Consider the following 14,850-nt stretch of genomic DNA (forward strand, 5'->3'; position numbering starts at 1 on the left):
AATGCATTTTACAAAAACTGAAAATGAAATTTGATTTGTTGAGGAAAAGTAATCGGAAACCTTCTTACAAATCCTCTTAAGAAAAAATTTAAAATGAATTTAGTTTTTCCAAAATAAACATGCTAAATAAAATGAAAGGACCAAAGTTAATCACCTTGGGGTTGGAAAAAAACCAAGGGCTAAAATTGATATGATTAGGGGATATACTCTTACAAACATGCCCCACTTTTCGAACACATCACCCACTCAGTTTCTTAGTTATCAAAAAGTTCTATTTTTTAAGATAAATAGTAATCCTGGAGTAAAAATGGAGGCCACCAGTCTTCTTAATTTAAATAGACAAGTAGGAAAACTTACATAAAAATGTAATTTATGTTTATAACTTTATTCATGGACATGACAAAAGGAGACAAAATTATTGTACTTGCAACAAGAAAGGACGATCTTCACCTGACACATATATAGTGGTTTTTCATATGTAGTGTCAAAATAGTGCTCAAGGTTGCATACAAAAATAAGTGTATGTGGAATAGCTTGAGTAATACATATGTAAATTGATTGAATTACACTTATTGGATCACTAGATGCTGAAGAATTACTGAAGTAGTTATGAAAATAATACTTGGTCCTCTACAAGGTTCCCCTAATATTGAATGTTTTTGTTCCAACCTCATGGTTGTCAACATGACTTCTATAATGTATTTTTCATGACGAGGGTCCTTCTAAAATCAATACCCTTTTAAATGAGTTTAATGCATGTAGTGATACCTCTTATCATTGGAGTGAGCATTACAATCTCTATCAAATTTTATTATCTTTCCTTAATATGACATACGTCATTGGTAGAACAAATGTATGGTCACTCTGGTGAACCTTTTCCATGTTTTCACTTCTTTATTTTGTTGTCTCCACCTACCAACCCCACAATATAAATAAATATTGCAATCATTAATTTCATGCATTTAGGCACAAAAATGAACTCGCCTATATTGTACTAAAGTTGGAAAAAAGTCTTGGCTCATCAACATCCTACATAGTTCATTAGTTAGGGGAAAACCTAAACTTAACAACATAGTCAATCATTAAAAAATACCCTTGGCCTATAGATAAAAAATAACTATCACTAAATTTGGGGAGTTGGGGACAAACCTAAACTCACCGAAAACAATGATAGTCAATAAATTCATGGAGTTTAGATCATTTATAAAAATATAAGAAGGTACTTCAAAGAGTTTTCATTATGATGATACATATCATGTATGTCTCATCAATGGTCATCTATATCTCATTTGGACAAGAAGAAAAGGGAGCTCCAATAAACTAACAAGTGCAAACATATTAAATTTAGTCCATTAGAAGTCTCCTAGACCGAATATGTGTGACATGCTAATGGTGGTAGAAATAACCAATAAATATTCAAAAAAAGGGATAACAATGAAAAGGTTAGATAAAATCCTCTTAGATAAAACTTTCTTTGCTATAATCTATATATTCCTCATTCACACCAATAATCAAGTCTCCTTTTAACCCATTAAAATGTTGCAAAAAAATCATTTTTATGTTGATATTTGTGGGGGATAAAATGAATCATTTTTACAAACCCAAATGCAAGATGATAGTTCTTAGGGAAATATTTCCAATGAATATGATTTTTATATATATTGAGTTTATTGTGAATTTTTTTTAAGTTTCACTAAACATAGGTTGTCTAGGCATTCAACAACCCATCTCTTTGATGCTTCAAAAAAAAAAACGAGTAAATTAGGAAAAATTTTGATATATAAAGATTAAGTTAGAGTAATAAAAAAGAGCATGTGTCTAAATTATAATTACCATCGTGTTACAAACCTAAACTCGAAATAATTATATCATCATCATTTATATATATATATATATATATATATATATATATATATATATATATATATATATATATATATATATATATATATATATATATATATATATATATATATATATATATATATATATATATATATATATATATATATCATGTTCATGATTGACACTCTTTTAAAATGTTGTTTTTTCACACAAACCACTTTTTTTTAAATAAAGAAAAAATGATTCAAATTAAATTCAAGTTTTTGGAAAAAGAATTACAAACTAGAAACAAAATTCTAAAATACACTAATTTACATTATCTTCAAAATCTTAATTTTTTTGCAGCTATTTGTGTTCGAAGTGAAATTTTTCTAGAATTTTGATCTTCATGTCAAAGAAGGTTAAAATATGAGGCACACTATTGTGGTTTGACCCTTAGAATAGATTGTATGCTACAAAAATCCAATAGTAAATATATAGATCCAAGTATTTTGATAATCAAAATCATATCAAAAGTCCTATCTCATGAGAGAATTTAATATCAGCAATAAAAAAATGTTAAAAAAATTGTAAGGACCACAAAACAGAAGACATAAAGTAATAGCTAATACTTAAATACAAATTCCAATGTTGACTTCAAAACTTTATAAATCATATTTTGATATAGACTTGATAAATTTTATACAACAAGTGTGTTCTCTATTTGAATAGAAATTTCTCATAAAATGAAGGATTTATGAGTACTTAAAGGAACAAATTTTTAATAGGTGTCAATTAGAGAAGTGCAAATTTAGATTTTTAATAATAAAAAACATAGATCTTAGTCCACATCCACTAGAACATGCAAACATAACAAAAAAAGAGGAATTATTGAGAATAGATGTCAAGAAAATTACTCAAGTTATACATGCAACTAAAGTTTATTGTAATATTGAAGGACACACAATCTTAGGTTTCCACAAAAAGTATTTGAAATAGCTTATGTTTTGAGAGAGGGAGGGAGAGAGAGAGGGGGCTAGGGAGGGTAAAGAATTCATAAAATTTATCTTTGAGAATTTACAATCTATTATTTAATGAAAACATGTTTTACCATCTAAATTCTATTTATGGGAACTTTTACTCTAGACAACATCACCATTTGAAAGTATATTGTGTTTTTTTAATAAAGGATGTTAGTGATCTTTTAAAATATGGAAAACCCTTATACGTAGGCAGAAATAATAATAAATCTCATCAAATTAAACATACAAAACAAACGCATACAAAGCAAAAAATGCACCAATATTAAGGATAAATACAAGCAATCAAGACACTAAACTAATAGCAAAATATTAAGAAATTAAGATGAGTAAAACACATTGTGGAGACTAATATCTATGACAAAAAAGTATATATGCCTTAGAAATATATATTAAAATAAAAATAAAAAATGGTTCATGATAGGTTGCTTCAAGTTCCAAAAGTATAGACATTCTTAGGTTCCCTCTACTACATTAGTCCTTTCAATACTTCAAATTATTTTCCCTCTTTTTATTCTACTTTTCTTAAATTTTTCCCATGGTCAATCAACTTGCATATTGTTCTTGTTAATGAATTATCTCTATTCATTTTTTCCTATTTCTTAACATAATAAAAGGTAATCAACTACATCAATTTCATTTTCGTCTAGATCTTTATTCTTATTAGAGTCAATTCATAGCTTGCATAGAAAATTTCCACTTTTCTTGTTACAAGCATCATCCCCTTCTTACTAATGTTTTGTAAATAATTATCGATACTAATTTTCATTGTAATAGAATTTCCTTTCATTATTATTTGTACTAAAGACATTTTCATTACATGAAAGTAACAAAGATTGCAAAAATATGTATTAATAATATTAAAAATTTATCGAAAAACTACATATATACTATGGTGATATCTAAGAATAGACTTTTGAACTATAGATGTAGAACAAATTTTAGAAAAATCATTAGCAAACTATTTGTCTAATATTTAAGATTAAAAATTTTGAAACATGTATAACGATACATTTAAAAGTTTGCATAATTCACTACATATTACTTTTTATTTTAATAAATAACAAATAAAAACAATTTTAAATGATTAACACATACATTAGTAATTGAAAGATAATAGTTCACAAAATACGGGTAAACAATGAAATAATACATATTGTATTAGAAAACATTACCAACTTTTCAGGGTAAAAAAAGGGGAGAAAAAAGAAATAAGAAGTTCTCCATTAATAAGGTAGCTCTTTTTTGTGCATCTAGAGGTCAATGCGACTTTATGGGCCATTGAATTGCACCTGAGGTACCTTTCTTGTCTCGTTAATTAATGTTCATCTTTAATGGGAGTGTAAAGTTCGAGACCATATCAGGTGGTACGGCGTTTATTTTTCAATTTCTATTTGGCCATGCAACGAGATCTTCAGATTTATTTCCAAGCTTAGAGGCTCAAGACTATGTAGGACCCAGAATTAAAACTTCTTCTTTTTTCATTTTTTTCATAATTTGATGTTGAGAATGCAATGTACACAGATCTGACTAGACAACCTGAACTCGATGACATAAATGTTTTTCTACAAAACTATTTAACAGAAAACCTTGCTTCCACTGGGTTTGATAGCCGCTGCCATTATCGAAACTTGGGATCTCTTACAGTTTATTAAAGCTATGACTATGACAAGAAACAGAAATCCTTAAAGCACATCATGTGCATCACAATGCAATTGAGGTGCATTAAGCAAATCTTCTATCGTAGTCAGGCCTCTCACAGTTTGTTGTTTATTTTTTTTATTAACGGTTCTGATTCTCATTGGCTGGCCAATGTTTACCAGAAAAAGGAACAGAAGAAGATGAAAAAAGTATATTACCCTGAGAAGTATGAGGAGATGCTCTCAAAGCAGCCGGATCTGTAATGGGTTCTCCCCATTTCCTCTGATCAGAATTGGGCTGTATGTTATTTCCTCCTCCTTTGTTTTGGCTTCCCTGACTGATAATGGAGGCTATTGCATTGACAAGGGCATTTGTAAAGTTTGGATCTGAAGTAATGGCAGCAGTTGCAGCACTGACAGAATCAGCCAGAGAAGATGTAGAGCTACTATTGCTTGTGGTGGTAGTATTCCTTGCAGAGCTCTCAGACATTATGTTCTGAATGAGTGACTGAGAAGAATATCTTGAGAGAGCCCCTTGAATGGCTCTTGCAGAGGAATTGTTTGGTAATAAATCAAGAGGGTTTTGGAACCTCTGGTTCGCAAGATCATAGCTTGCTGTTGTTGTAGTGGGAATGGAGGAATTGGGTCTTGCATAGGGATGCTGAGGAGGAGGAGGAGGTTGGCCATAGTAGAGATGGGTGCTGTTCCAGGGATTCGAACCTGAGACCTGCTCAGGGCGAAGTATTGAGCTGTTGAGGTGAGGGTTTGAAAGCATGTTGGGTCCTGCAGATGGGTATCTGAATGGGAGAGGAAATGTTGAGGCCAATGATGTGGAGGATGATCCAGCTGCTACTGAATTGCGTAGGTTTAACTGTGATGTTGGGTTTTTTGTGAGGTCTAGTGTGATTGTAGGAAAAGAAGATGAGGTGCTTATGGTGGGATTTGATCCAAAGCATTGATCTAATCTAGAAATGTATGGATTGGTGGAATCCATGCTTGATGTTGAACCAGAGAGAAGCATGCATGCTGCTGCTGATGTGGTGGATGCCATTGCAGTGGCAGCCATTGGAAGTGGATGGTTGTGACTTCCCTCGTATGTTGTTATCAGTATAGCCATCTCGTCCGGACATCTTTGTACCTGCATTATGGTTTTAAGTGAAACTCATCAATCTCTGAGATTTCAAAAGAATGTTTTGTATCAGATAAAGATGAGAATTTGCTTGAAGAAATAATGATAGACCTTAAAATGGTCCATATTTTGGGTGTTTGATTCTAAGATAACATGTAATCTGCAATCTGTTTTTGGTTCTAGAATAGTAATGTACCTGCTTTCTAACTGGGCATCCAGGGGCCACAGTGCAGCGATAGTATGCTCGGGGGCACGGATTGCCCTTGGCTATCTTTTGTCCATACTTTCTCCATTGACACCCATCGTTCATCTGAAAAGGTAGTGAAGAAAATGTTACTCTCCCTTGAGAACAAAAGCTATTATTAGCTACAGTATAAAGACTTCACAGAACCACGAGAATAACCTTTATAAGGTCTAATGTCATAGAAAGACATTTTTTAAAAATGGGAGTATTTATCTTTCATTTTTACATAAAAATAATGAAAAAAATCTTAGGTTCATTGTACAATTAGATTTATTATTCTTTGTTTTTCAATAGTATTATACAAATCTTAAATAAAAGTAATAAATAGTATCTATCACTATCATTTAAAGTTCCCACCTATAATTATTGGTTCAAGATACTTGTCATTTCAAGTCTCTATCTATAACAACTGGTTCAAGTCTCTAATTATTTCTAAGTCTTTGTCGAGTCTTCCCACACTGTATCCATTTCGAGTCCATTCCTCACTATTAACAGATCTAAATCACTTTTTCTAGTTAATCATAATTCTTTTAACAGTTTACAAAGTTAATTAAAATATATTTTTAAATTAAATTGTATATATTTTTCATAGAATCACATTGAATGCTCCATCAGTAACAATATTACATTTTGTTATCTAACATCAATGTTGATTTTAAAACATCCATAATTTAATTCAAAAACTTGTTCTAATTAAATATATACACATAAAAGAAAAACAAACTTACAATAATTATTATATTTTTCCTGAAAGAAATCATATTTTTTCTTTTATATAATACTCAATTGTTTTCATCATCAATTGCAAGTATAAGGAAAATTTTTTATAAAGCAAAGTGATAAAGAACTTAGTTTGATATAGGGAACTTAAGTCGTTCAATCGGAATGGATTAATTTGTAGTTTGATAGAGTGGGTTATTTAATTAGTGTGGATTTTAACACAATTAAGTAATCGATGAGACCAGAGTATATACTTTATTATCCATAGAACACTAGAAACTTCAAATATCAGATAGGCTGTTCGATATTGTTATGTGGAATCGACAAACTTTAAGCTAACAGATTACATTTAGTATTTTCTAGCTGGATTTTCTTTTGACTAAAGTCGAGATGCAGTTAAAAAGCTAAAACTTTACATGACGAGATCAAGTATATCAACTACACGAGATACTTTACAAATTTTTATCCATAAAGTTATTCAGATAAGTACAGGAATTGGCATGGGAAATTGGGAATGCATTAAATATACAAACATTTCTTCTAAATCTATATTGCTGTTCTTTTTCCATTTGTGGCTAGTTTTAGGTTGGGAGAAGAATAAAAACTTCTTCTGGCAAAGGGGTAGATGAGTTGAGAATGCTCTGAGAGATATCAATCAAGGGACAATACGTTGAACAGGTGTTCAAGAATCAGTTAAGATTTAATTTGGGATGACCTATTTGTTACTAAAGTGTTTTTTGATTTAATGACTGAACTCTTTTGTTGTGAATCTATTGTGGTTGTTTATCCATTGGTTAGGATTCAATTCGGGACGATCTATTTGTACTATGAATGCGAGCAATCCATCATTGGCTGATACATGACTATCTCCAATCAGATGGAAGATGAGTAAGAGTTATATAGAATAAATTGAAATGACTTATTTTTCAAACCAGATGGAGCATGAATATACTTATATAACACAAACTGAAAGAGAAGAATGAAGGGAAATTGGCTCTTACTGTTGGTGCTTCACATCTGGCACGTACAGAGACTCTAGCTTTCCTTATAGGAGGTGCAGGTTCTGAATTTTCTCCTGCCTCGGGTAACGTTTTGATAGCTTTATTTGACTGCCAAAACCCTTGTTGGCGATGATCAATTGCTTCCTCCTTCACTCTACAAATGCTTTCAGGGCTGTGATTTGCCTGCTGTTGCTGACCAAGCACTGCAATGTCAAGGGTCTCTGACTTCATCAAACCACCTTCTGATTTTGTAGGGCTACTTGGTGGAGAAAGGTTTCCTTCATTTGTTTCCTCGCTGGTCTCTTCATCCTTGAAGTCTAAAGAGAGACTGAAGCCTTTTAGATGCCCTTGTGACCTCTTTGTATGTTCTGCACCTTCTTTTCCACTTTCTCCTCCTCTTGGTTCTTCATCACTGGCTTTATTTGAGGGCGGATTTGTCCCAAGAGATAGATGAACTAGCTCTGATTCCTCTTCCCACTTCCCCACCTCCTGAAATACAACGTATTACTAAAGTTGTTTCTAGATTTTATTTCTTGATAGATTTAAATAAATTCTTAATGATAGATTAGGTAGTCTGATTCAAAATATTGTTGAAAAAATCCGCCTAATCCAACAACTTGCACTGCATTTCTATAGACTGTGGGAATCTAATAGCTCTATAATATATTCCTAAAATTATTTTCAGATTTAATTATATTAGAATTATTTGAACCAATGTTTCAGATTACACTCTATAACTCATTGTCTGAATACAAAAGAATTCAATTACGATATCAAGCACAATTCTGATTATTTTTGGATACCATGAATGCTCACCTTTGAAGTCTCTTCTGGATGTGCACTGATTTCTTCTTGTTGCTCCTGCTGCATGACTCTGAAGAGATGCATCTGTAGATTCTGGTAACTGTTCATCAACTGAGACAAAGCCACTTTCAACCTCTTGTTTTCCTCTTTTATCCTGTCCACTTCTCCATGTAAAGTCTCAAGCTGTTTCAAACACGATGAAATAATTGGTTTATAAAACCCAACAAGACATAAAATATTGAAAACTTGGCTAAAAGAAGACATGAAAGATGGATCCTTACCTGACTTCCCATGATAAGATCCCGTGGTGGGCTACAATCAACTGTAGCTAATGATCGGTCGCTCTGAGCATTCACATTCAATTCGCTTTGAATCTGCACACCCAAATTATATTTTACTCAGTAAAAATCCATTGAGAATATGTATATCGCACTGTCAGTCTATCTAAACAAGCTCAGATGCACCATTCCAATCTATTGAAAAGGATTTCAGCCGAACTCCATTTGATTGAAACGAAACAGTTATTTAAAAACACCCAAATTTTGCAGCCAAATTCTAAAATCGATAAAGGATAAGATCTTCTATTGGGCGTAATTGGACTAAGACCAGCCTCTGAAATAGAACAAATTAGTTTTATCAATTTTCAACAATCTATTAGAATTTAAGCTAGTAATTCTGATTTAGACTATGTATAATTTAGATTGTATATGTTAAACACTCATACACAATCTTAAAATCAAAAGCATCATTCTAAGATCATAATATTAAAATCAAAAACATCATTTTAAGATCATAAGATTAGCCTAAATTGTCTTAAGAGAATCTCTTTATCTTCCAAGAGGTCCAAAAACTATAGAAAAGAAACAAAAACAAGAATCAGGAAGATAATGACCTAATCTTAGATCTTCCTATAACTTTTCTCCACCAAATTCATCTTTTCCTTCCATGTACCACTAATTTTATTTCTTATTCTTTTTCTAAAATCAATAGATTTCAGGCAAGAGACACAATCATCGTAATATTTTTTAGCATCTTCCTATTTGATAATCTTATAATCTGATTAATACATAATTCTATTTGACAAATTGATTGTGTATCTTTTCAACATCAACATTTCAGATTGAGAGAAAAAGATAAGAAAGAAAGAATTCAAGATGGGGAGACTATACCTACTTATCAAACCAGAACCCAATTCAAGAAAATCATTAATACCCAATACATTCTAACCAGAATTTTGAACGTACCTTGGGATTTTCACCATTTTCAGAATCACTGAAAGAAGCAGAAGCCCTTACAGAAGATTTCTTATCACTATGAATCTCATAACTATCCTCCATGGCATCTCCATCTTCTTCTCCGCCATTAATACTCACAGAATTCACAGAATTCTTTGACCCCTTCTCCTTGACCTCAGTTTCTCTATTCTCCTGTTCTTCCAACCTAACAGAGAGATCAATCTCCATAACTCTATCCATCCTACCTTCCATAGCCCTCTTCTTTCTCGAACTAACGTTATTATTATTATTACTATTATTATTATCATTATCCTTATTCATGGGGCCTTCAGAGAGAGATCTTTTCATCTGCTTAACCTCGTGAACGACATCCATTTCTTCATCCATCTTGAGAATTAAAAGGAAACAGGTTATTTCATGCACTCTTCTCTTCAAAATGAGAGTACACCAGAAACAAAACCAGAGGAAAACATAATCTTGAATGGCATGGAAATGGTTTTTGTAGATGAATTCAACGGTTGACAAGGTTTTGGCATCTTTGTTGGAGAGACGACTTGTACAACAGCAGCGCCGCCGGATGCACCGTTGCCTCTTGAAATTCATATTATAAACGAGTTTCAACTTCTCAGAATTTTGTAGAATTTTGCTCGATTTGTCCACTTGCATCCAAATCGGGGAATTCGGCGGTACACGTCAAACTTATGAGCGACTAAATTTTCTGACCTCTCTTTAAAACCCTAAATTTATCGGTCGACTTCTGGCGTCATAAATTTTTTGAGACAACTCTCATTTTCCAATGTTTTTCCTTTAATAATGCACACAGTTTTACAAATTTTGTTCGTCAAAGTTTAATTAATTTTGTGCATGAGGTTGAGAACATTTGGTGAGGATAAAAACATTTAAGGGTATATTTAGGCTAGAAGTTAAATCTTTGGATGAATTTGATATATGAGATCTCTTTGTTTTGTGGTTTCTTAATCAAAGGAAGCTACGAGTTTAAATGTAAGCTTATTCATATTGTTGTAAGCCATATAAAAATAAAGATGACTACATGTATGTATACTAACATTTTTCTATTGAAAAAATGATACAAAGGATGAGACACTATGGGTTTTGTCATTTTATTTTTCAATTAGAGTTTGTGCTCAGTTTGTATGTATTATCCATCATTTTTCGTATTACAATTTTCCTAAAAAAATAATAGTAATGTTTCATACTTGTTTCGAGTGAAGCTTTTGATATTTTTCCTTTAAATGAATATTAATATTTTATTACTTTCAAATCTATAAGAAAATGGCTCTTCTTCAAAAGCATCTTTGAATTTTTATTTTGAATGTATTTCATGGGCTGTTTTCTAATAGCCTAAATGATGTGGTTAGATGGACAAATAAGTCAACTTTAAAGTTGCAACCTATTGTTAGCTAGAGATATCTGACAAAATAGTTATGTAACATTAGATAAGCTTGATAGCAACGACATGCATTTGGTATGAATATTGAATAATGATATGGTTGAGGTCAAAGAGACTTTGCAAGAAAACTTGTATTGTAAGATGTTCAACAATAATTTAGAAAACTAGATATTACTTGTTTACAAAAGGATAACTTTCACAATTTTGTCTTTCCTTATATACTATATCATATGGTTAGCTAGCCATTTGTTATGCAATAATGGCAAGTTATGAAATGATGGAGTTTTTAATTTTATCTTCTAAATGATGGCTACATATCCTAAGGATTTAGCCCCAACAATAGAGCATCATGAACTCTTCAATGTGAATAATTCTTCATTTAGGTTAATTAGAGTTTGTACTCCTATTGAAATTGAATGATCAAATCTTGCTTTTAGATTGTTGATTCACTACACTCTTCATTTGGGGCCATTTTGAGGATTTAAATATTATTTAAGGTTCTTATAATTATGGTAATGCTAGTCAAGCTATATGCTAGAACACCAATGAAAGAAAAGTATAACTTACAATAAGTTAATACATTTTTTTCTCAACAATGTTCATCCTTGTAACCATTTTTTATTTTGTATGCATATATAGACTAATCATTAGACCAATTATTTGTAGCTCCCTAAAATCCTAGATGCAACTATTGTGCCAATCTAGTCCTTTTTGTCTTTTGGAAACAATTTTTCTTGCTAGTTGAACACTTGTCAATGTTGTCATTTATTGTATTTCCTATTCTAATTTTGCATCTGGCTAATAATTTGCTAATCCAAATCCACTAAAAGATGATAAATGCCTCTTTACCAAGTAATGGACCTAACCTTTCTTATATCCAAAAAAAATCTTGAAATTTAGAATCAGGTATGCATCATTAGAATAGATGAATGAATGGTAGATTGTAATCATCAACATTTTTTCTATTCTACCCAATTTTAAGAGCTATTTGGCACACTTTACTATCACAATTATAAGTCCATAACCATAAAACAATGTCATATCATGACAAAGAAAGAAGATTAACCATCTTACACCTCTTTGTAACTTACAATTACCAAAAATTATTTAAAAAGTCATATTCAAAAGTCCAATCTTCAAAAATAGCCTAAATTAAAATAAATTATTTATGAAATCAAATTTAGAAATTAGAGATATTCAAATTTTTAAATTTGAAAGACATATTCATAATTTAAAAGTGCCCAGTCTCAAATTGTAGAAGATATTTTCAAAATGAATTTTCCCTTTTTTAGTATCTAGGAACAAATCTTCAAATCATATTAGGATCCACCCATAAAGTGATGAAAAGCTAAGCTAATTATAAAGGCATTTAGGTGGTATGTTCTTTATCTTTTTCCTCTCATAATATTTCTTTTCCAAAAAATGAGAACTCATAGATATCTTTACATGGCTATATATTCTTTATATTATAAACCCAAATTGTGTAGTTTTTGGAGTAATAATGATATAATATGTATAAAAAAATATCTAAAGATATTTTTAAAGAAAAATTACATAGATGATAGTTATAATTAAAAAATAAGTTTCTTTAGAAAAAATAATTTTAAAGTTACTAAACTGAAAAGATGTACCTTTTCTATATTAAGAAGGAGAAAGCTCCTAAATATCATAAGAGTATGTGCTAAGCATCTTAATTACTCCAATTAAATAAAAATTAAAAATAAATCTAGGTAATCCAAATCCTAAGCATTAAATAAGCTATAAAATTTAATTATTTAGATAAAACATATATTTGAAAATATTGTCCATCAAGAACTAAAGGAAAGGGCCTTGAACCCAAAGAAAATACAAACATACCACAAACTAGCAACCAGAAGGGCTATTATGTAATTGACCAATGAACTAGCGCAACATCGGCCATTACAACTTAAATCCCTATCTTCCAACAAAATTATTGAAAATTACCATCGTCCAAAGTAGCTGAATTACTAAAACGAGTAGTACAATGTCAAATATTCATCCATTCTAACATTATAATGGTGATATTAGTAGAGAATCTACTTAAATTAGTAGTAAACCAAAAGTAGTATACTTAAACCATTACAATTATCTAGAATCGTAAAGATTTTGAAACAAAATCTAACGTCCTCATGGTTTGTCATGAAAGTAAAAAGAATGAAAAAATAAATAAAATCAACCTTTCTTAATAGCCTTCCAATCTGTAGCAAGGGCTCTAAGGTCTTCTATCTAGTCTTAAGATTCTCCAATCACATTGCCTTCCTCATACATGTCATCTTTAATCTTTTCCACTTTTGTTATCTTACTTTTCCCAGTGATGGTGCTGAAAGTGATCCCAAATGATTAACACTACCAAATGATTAATAGTTTTCATGTAAACACTAGCAAATGATTATTTTAACATTCTTATTAGTAGGAAAGTAGTTTGAGTACAAAGAACCATTACATGTAAGTTATCAAATGAAATGCTTGTGTATCTTCATGTTATTCATTCTCTTAAATCCAACTAGAACACATGAAATGTAAATTACACTTTCATTTTCACATTAGAGAATGAAATAATTATCCAACTTGTAGACCAAAACATGCCACAATTTATTATATATAGAAAACCTCATGAATGGAAAGTGGTGAACCTTAAAAAACTTATCCTCTAAAAAATTACCTATGGCTTTATTACAAGAAATTAAAAGTAGTCTTTTGTATCACAATATATAAACCATAAATCAAGATACATCTTCATGAACATGCAAGAACAATAATTGTACAAATCAATGATCAACTTAGATTAACAATATCACTAAGCACCTCACTTTCTTCATACGTAAATCACAATAATTTATTAAAAAATTCAATCCAAAATAAAAATGAATTATCATTCATACCCAATAGAAATTCGATACAATTTTGAAATCATGCATGAATTGGAGGGATGATGATACTAGTAGAGCTATGTTGCTTCAACTAACACATGGTCAATATTAAAGTTATTGCAAAATGAAATTCTATACAACCTGAGAATTAAGTAGTAAGGTATATTCCATGATTAACCTACAATAGAAGAGTCAATTTATTATGTAAGAGATGTAATCTAGAATAATATTTTTTTACCAAGGATTATGTAGGCATTCAACTGAGAAACTGTGAGCCTTAATAGAAATCAACTTGCATGCCCTTATTTTTTTAGAAAATGAACTAGGATTGGAAAACCATAATAATAACATACCCCCTAATAACATCTTAGGTGAGTACACATAGAAATCTCACAAAATGAAGAAAGGAAGAAAATTCAATGTGTAAAAGATTCCTTACAAAAATATAAAATGAAATAAAACTACAATAAGAAAATTACATCAAAGTCTCCCAAAAATGAGCTCTTTGAATGCTTTTTTAACCACTCAAATATCTTCTATAATTAATATCTATATGATCTAAAAGAAATATTCTTGGAATCCTATGTACTTGGAAGTTGTACAACAAAAGCGCTATAAGAATTGTTTGATGATAAGTATGAGATATTTTTCTCAACAAGTCAATAGAAGTCTAGGTGCTTCAAATTTTTAAGGTTCACCTAGATCCAATGAGTCCTAATCATTCCATTTATTGTCATGAGGGATGGGTTCATGTGAGCCACTACTTAGGCAACACAAGTAAATGCTTTTGACTGAAAAGCATACATAGTTAAATACTGATAGCAATATCATAATAGTTTGATAATAAGTATAAGATATTTTCCACAACAACTCAATAGAACTCCAAGTGCTTCAACTTTGTGTGAATCACC

At 30.8% G+C, this 14,850-nt stretch overlaps 1 protein-coding gene across 1 annotated transcript; it reads right to left on the bottom strand.

The window, feature by feature from the left end:
• Window positions 1-4,006: 4,006 nt before the first annotated feature.
• On the bottom strand, window positions 4,007-10,065 carry LOC149569564 (putative WRKY transcription factor 61). Its single transcript, XM_089817765.1, has 6 exons — window positions 9,647-10,065; window positions 8,684-8,776; window positions 8,415-8,585; window positions 7,599-8,087; window positions 5,830-5,943; window positions 4,007-5,642 (listed from the first exon to the last, which is right to left on the bottom strand). The coding sequence occupies exons 1-6, from the start codon at window positions 10,022-10,024 to the stop codon at window positions 4,647-4,649; spliced, it is 2,241 nt and encodes a 746-aa protein (XP_089673891.1). The 5' UTR covers window positions 10,025-10,065; the 3' UTR covers window positions 4,007-4,646.
• Window positions 10,066-14,850: the final 4,785 nt, after the last annotated feature.

Source organism: Cupressus sempervirens, chromosome 3, assembly GCF_028749045.1.
Source record: "Cupressus sempervirens isolate cs-2001-9-10 chromosome 3, ASM2874904v1, whole genome shotgun sequence".
In the NCBI taxonomy this organism is placed as follows: domain Eukaryota; kingdom Viridiplantae; phylum Streptophyta; class Pinopsida; order Cupressales; family Cupressaceae; genus Cupressus; species Cupressus sempervirens.

Excerpts from the sequence above, each read along its gene's own strand:
- LOC149569564 (XM_089817765.1), bottom strand. The coding sequence starts at position 10,024 with ATGGATGAAGAAATGGATGTCGTTCACGAGGTTAAGCAGATGAAAAGA. Across the intron at positions 8,088-8,414 it reads ATCCAGAAGAGACTTCAAAG|GAGGTGGGGAAGTGGGAAGA; the intron begins GTGAGCATTCAT and ends GTTGTATTTCAG. Across the intron at positions 5,944-7,598 it reads CCAGATGTGAAGCACCAACA|ATGAACGATGGGTGTCAATG; the intron begins GTAAGAGCCAAT and ends CTACCTTTTCAG.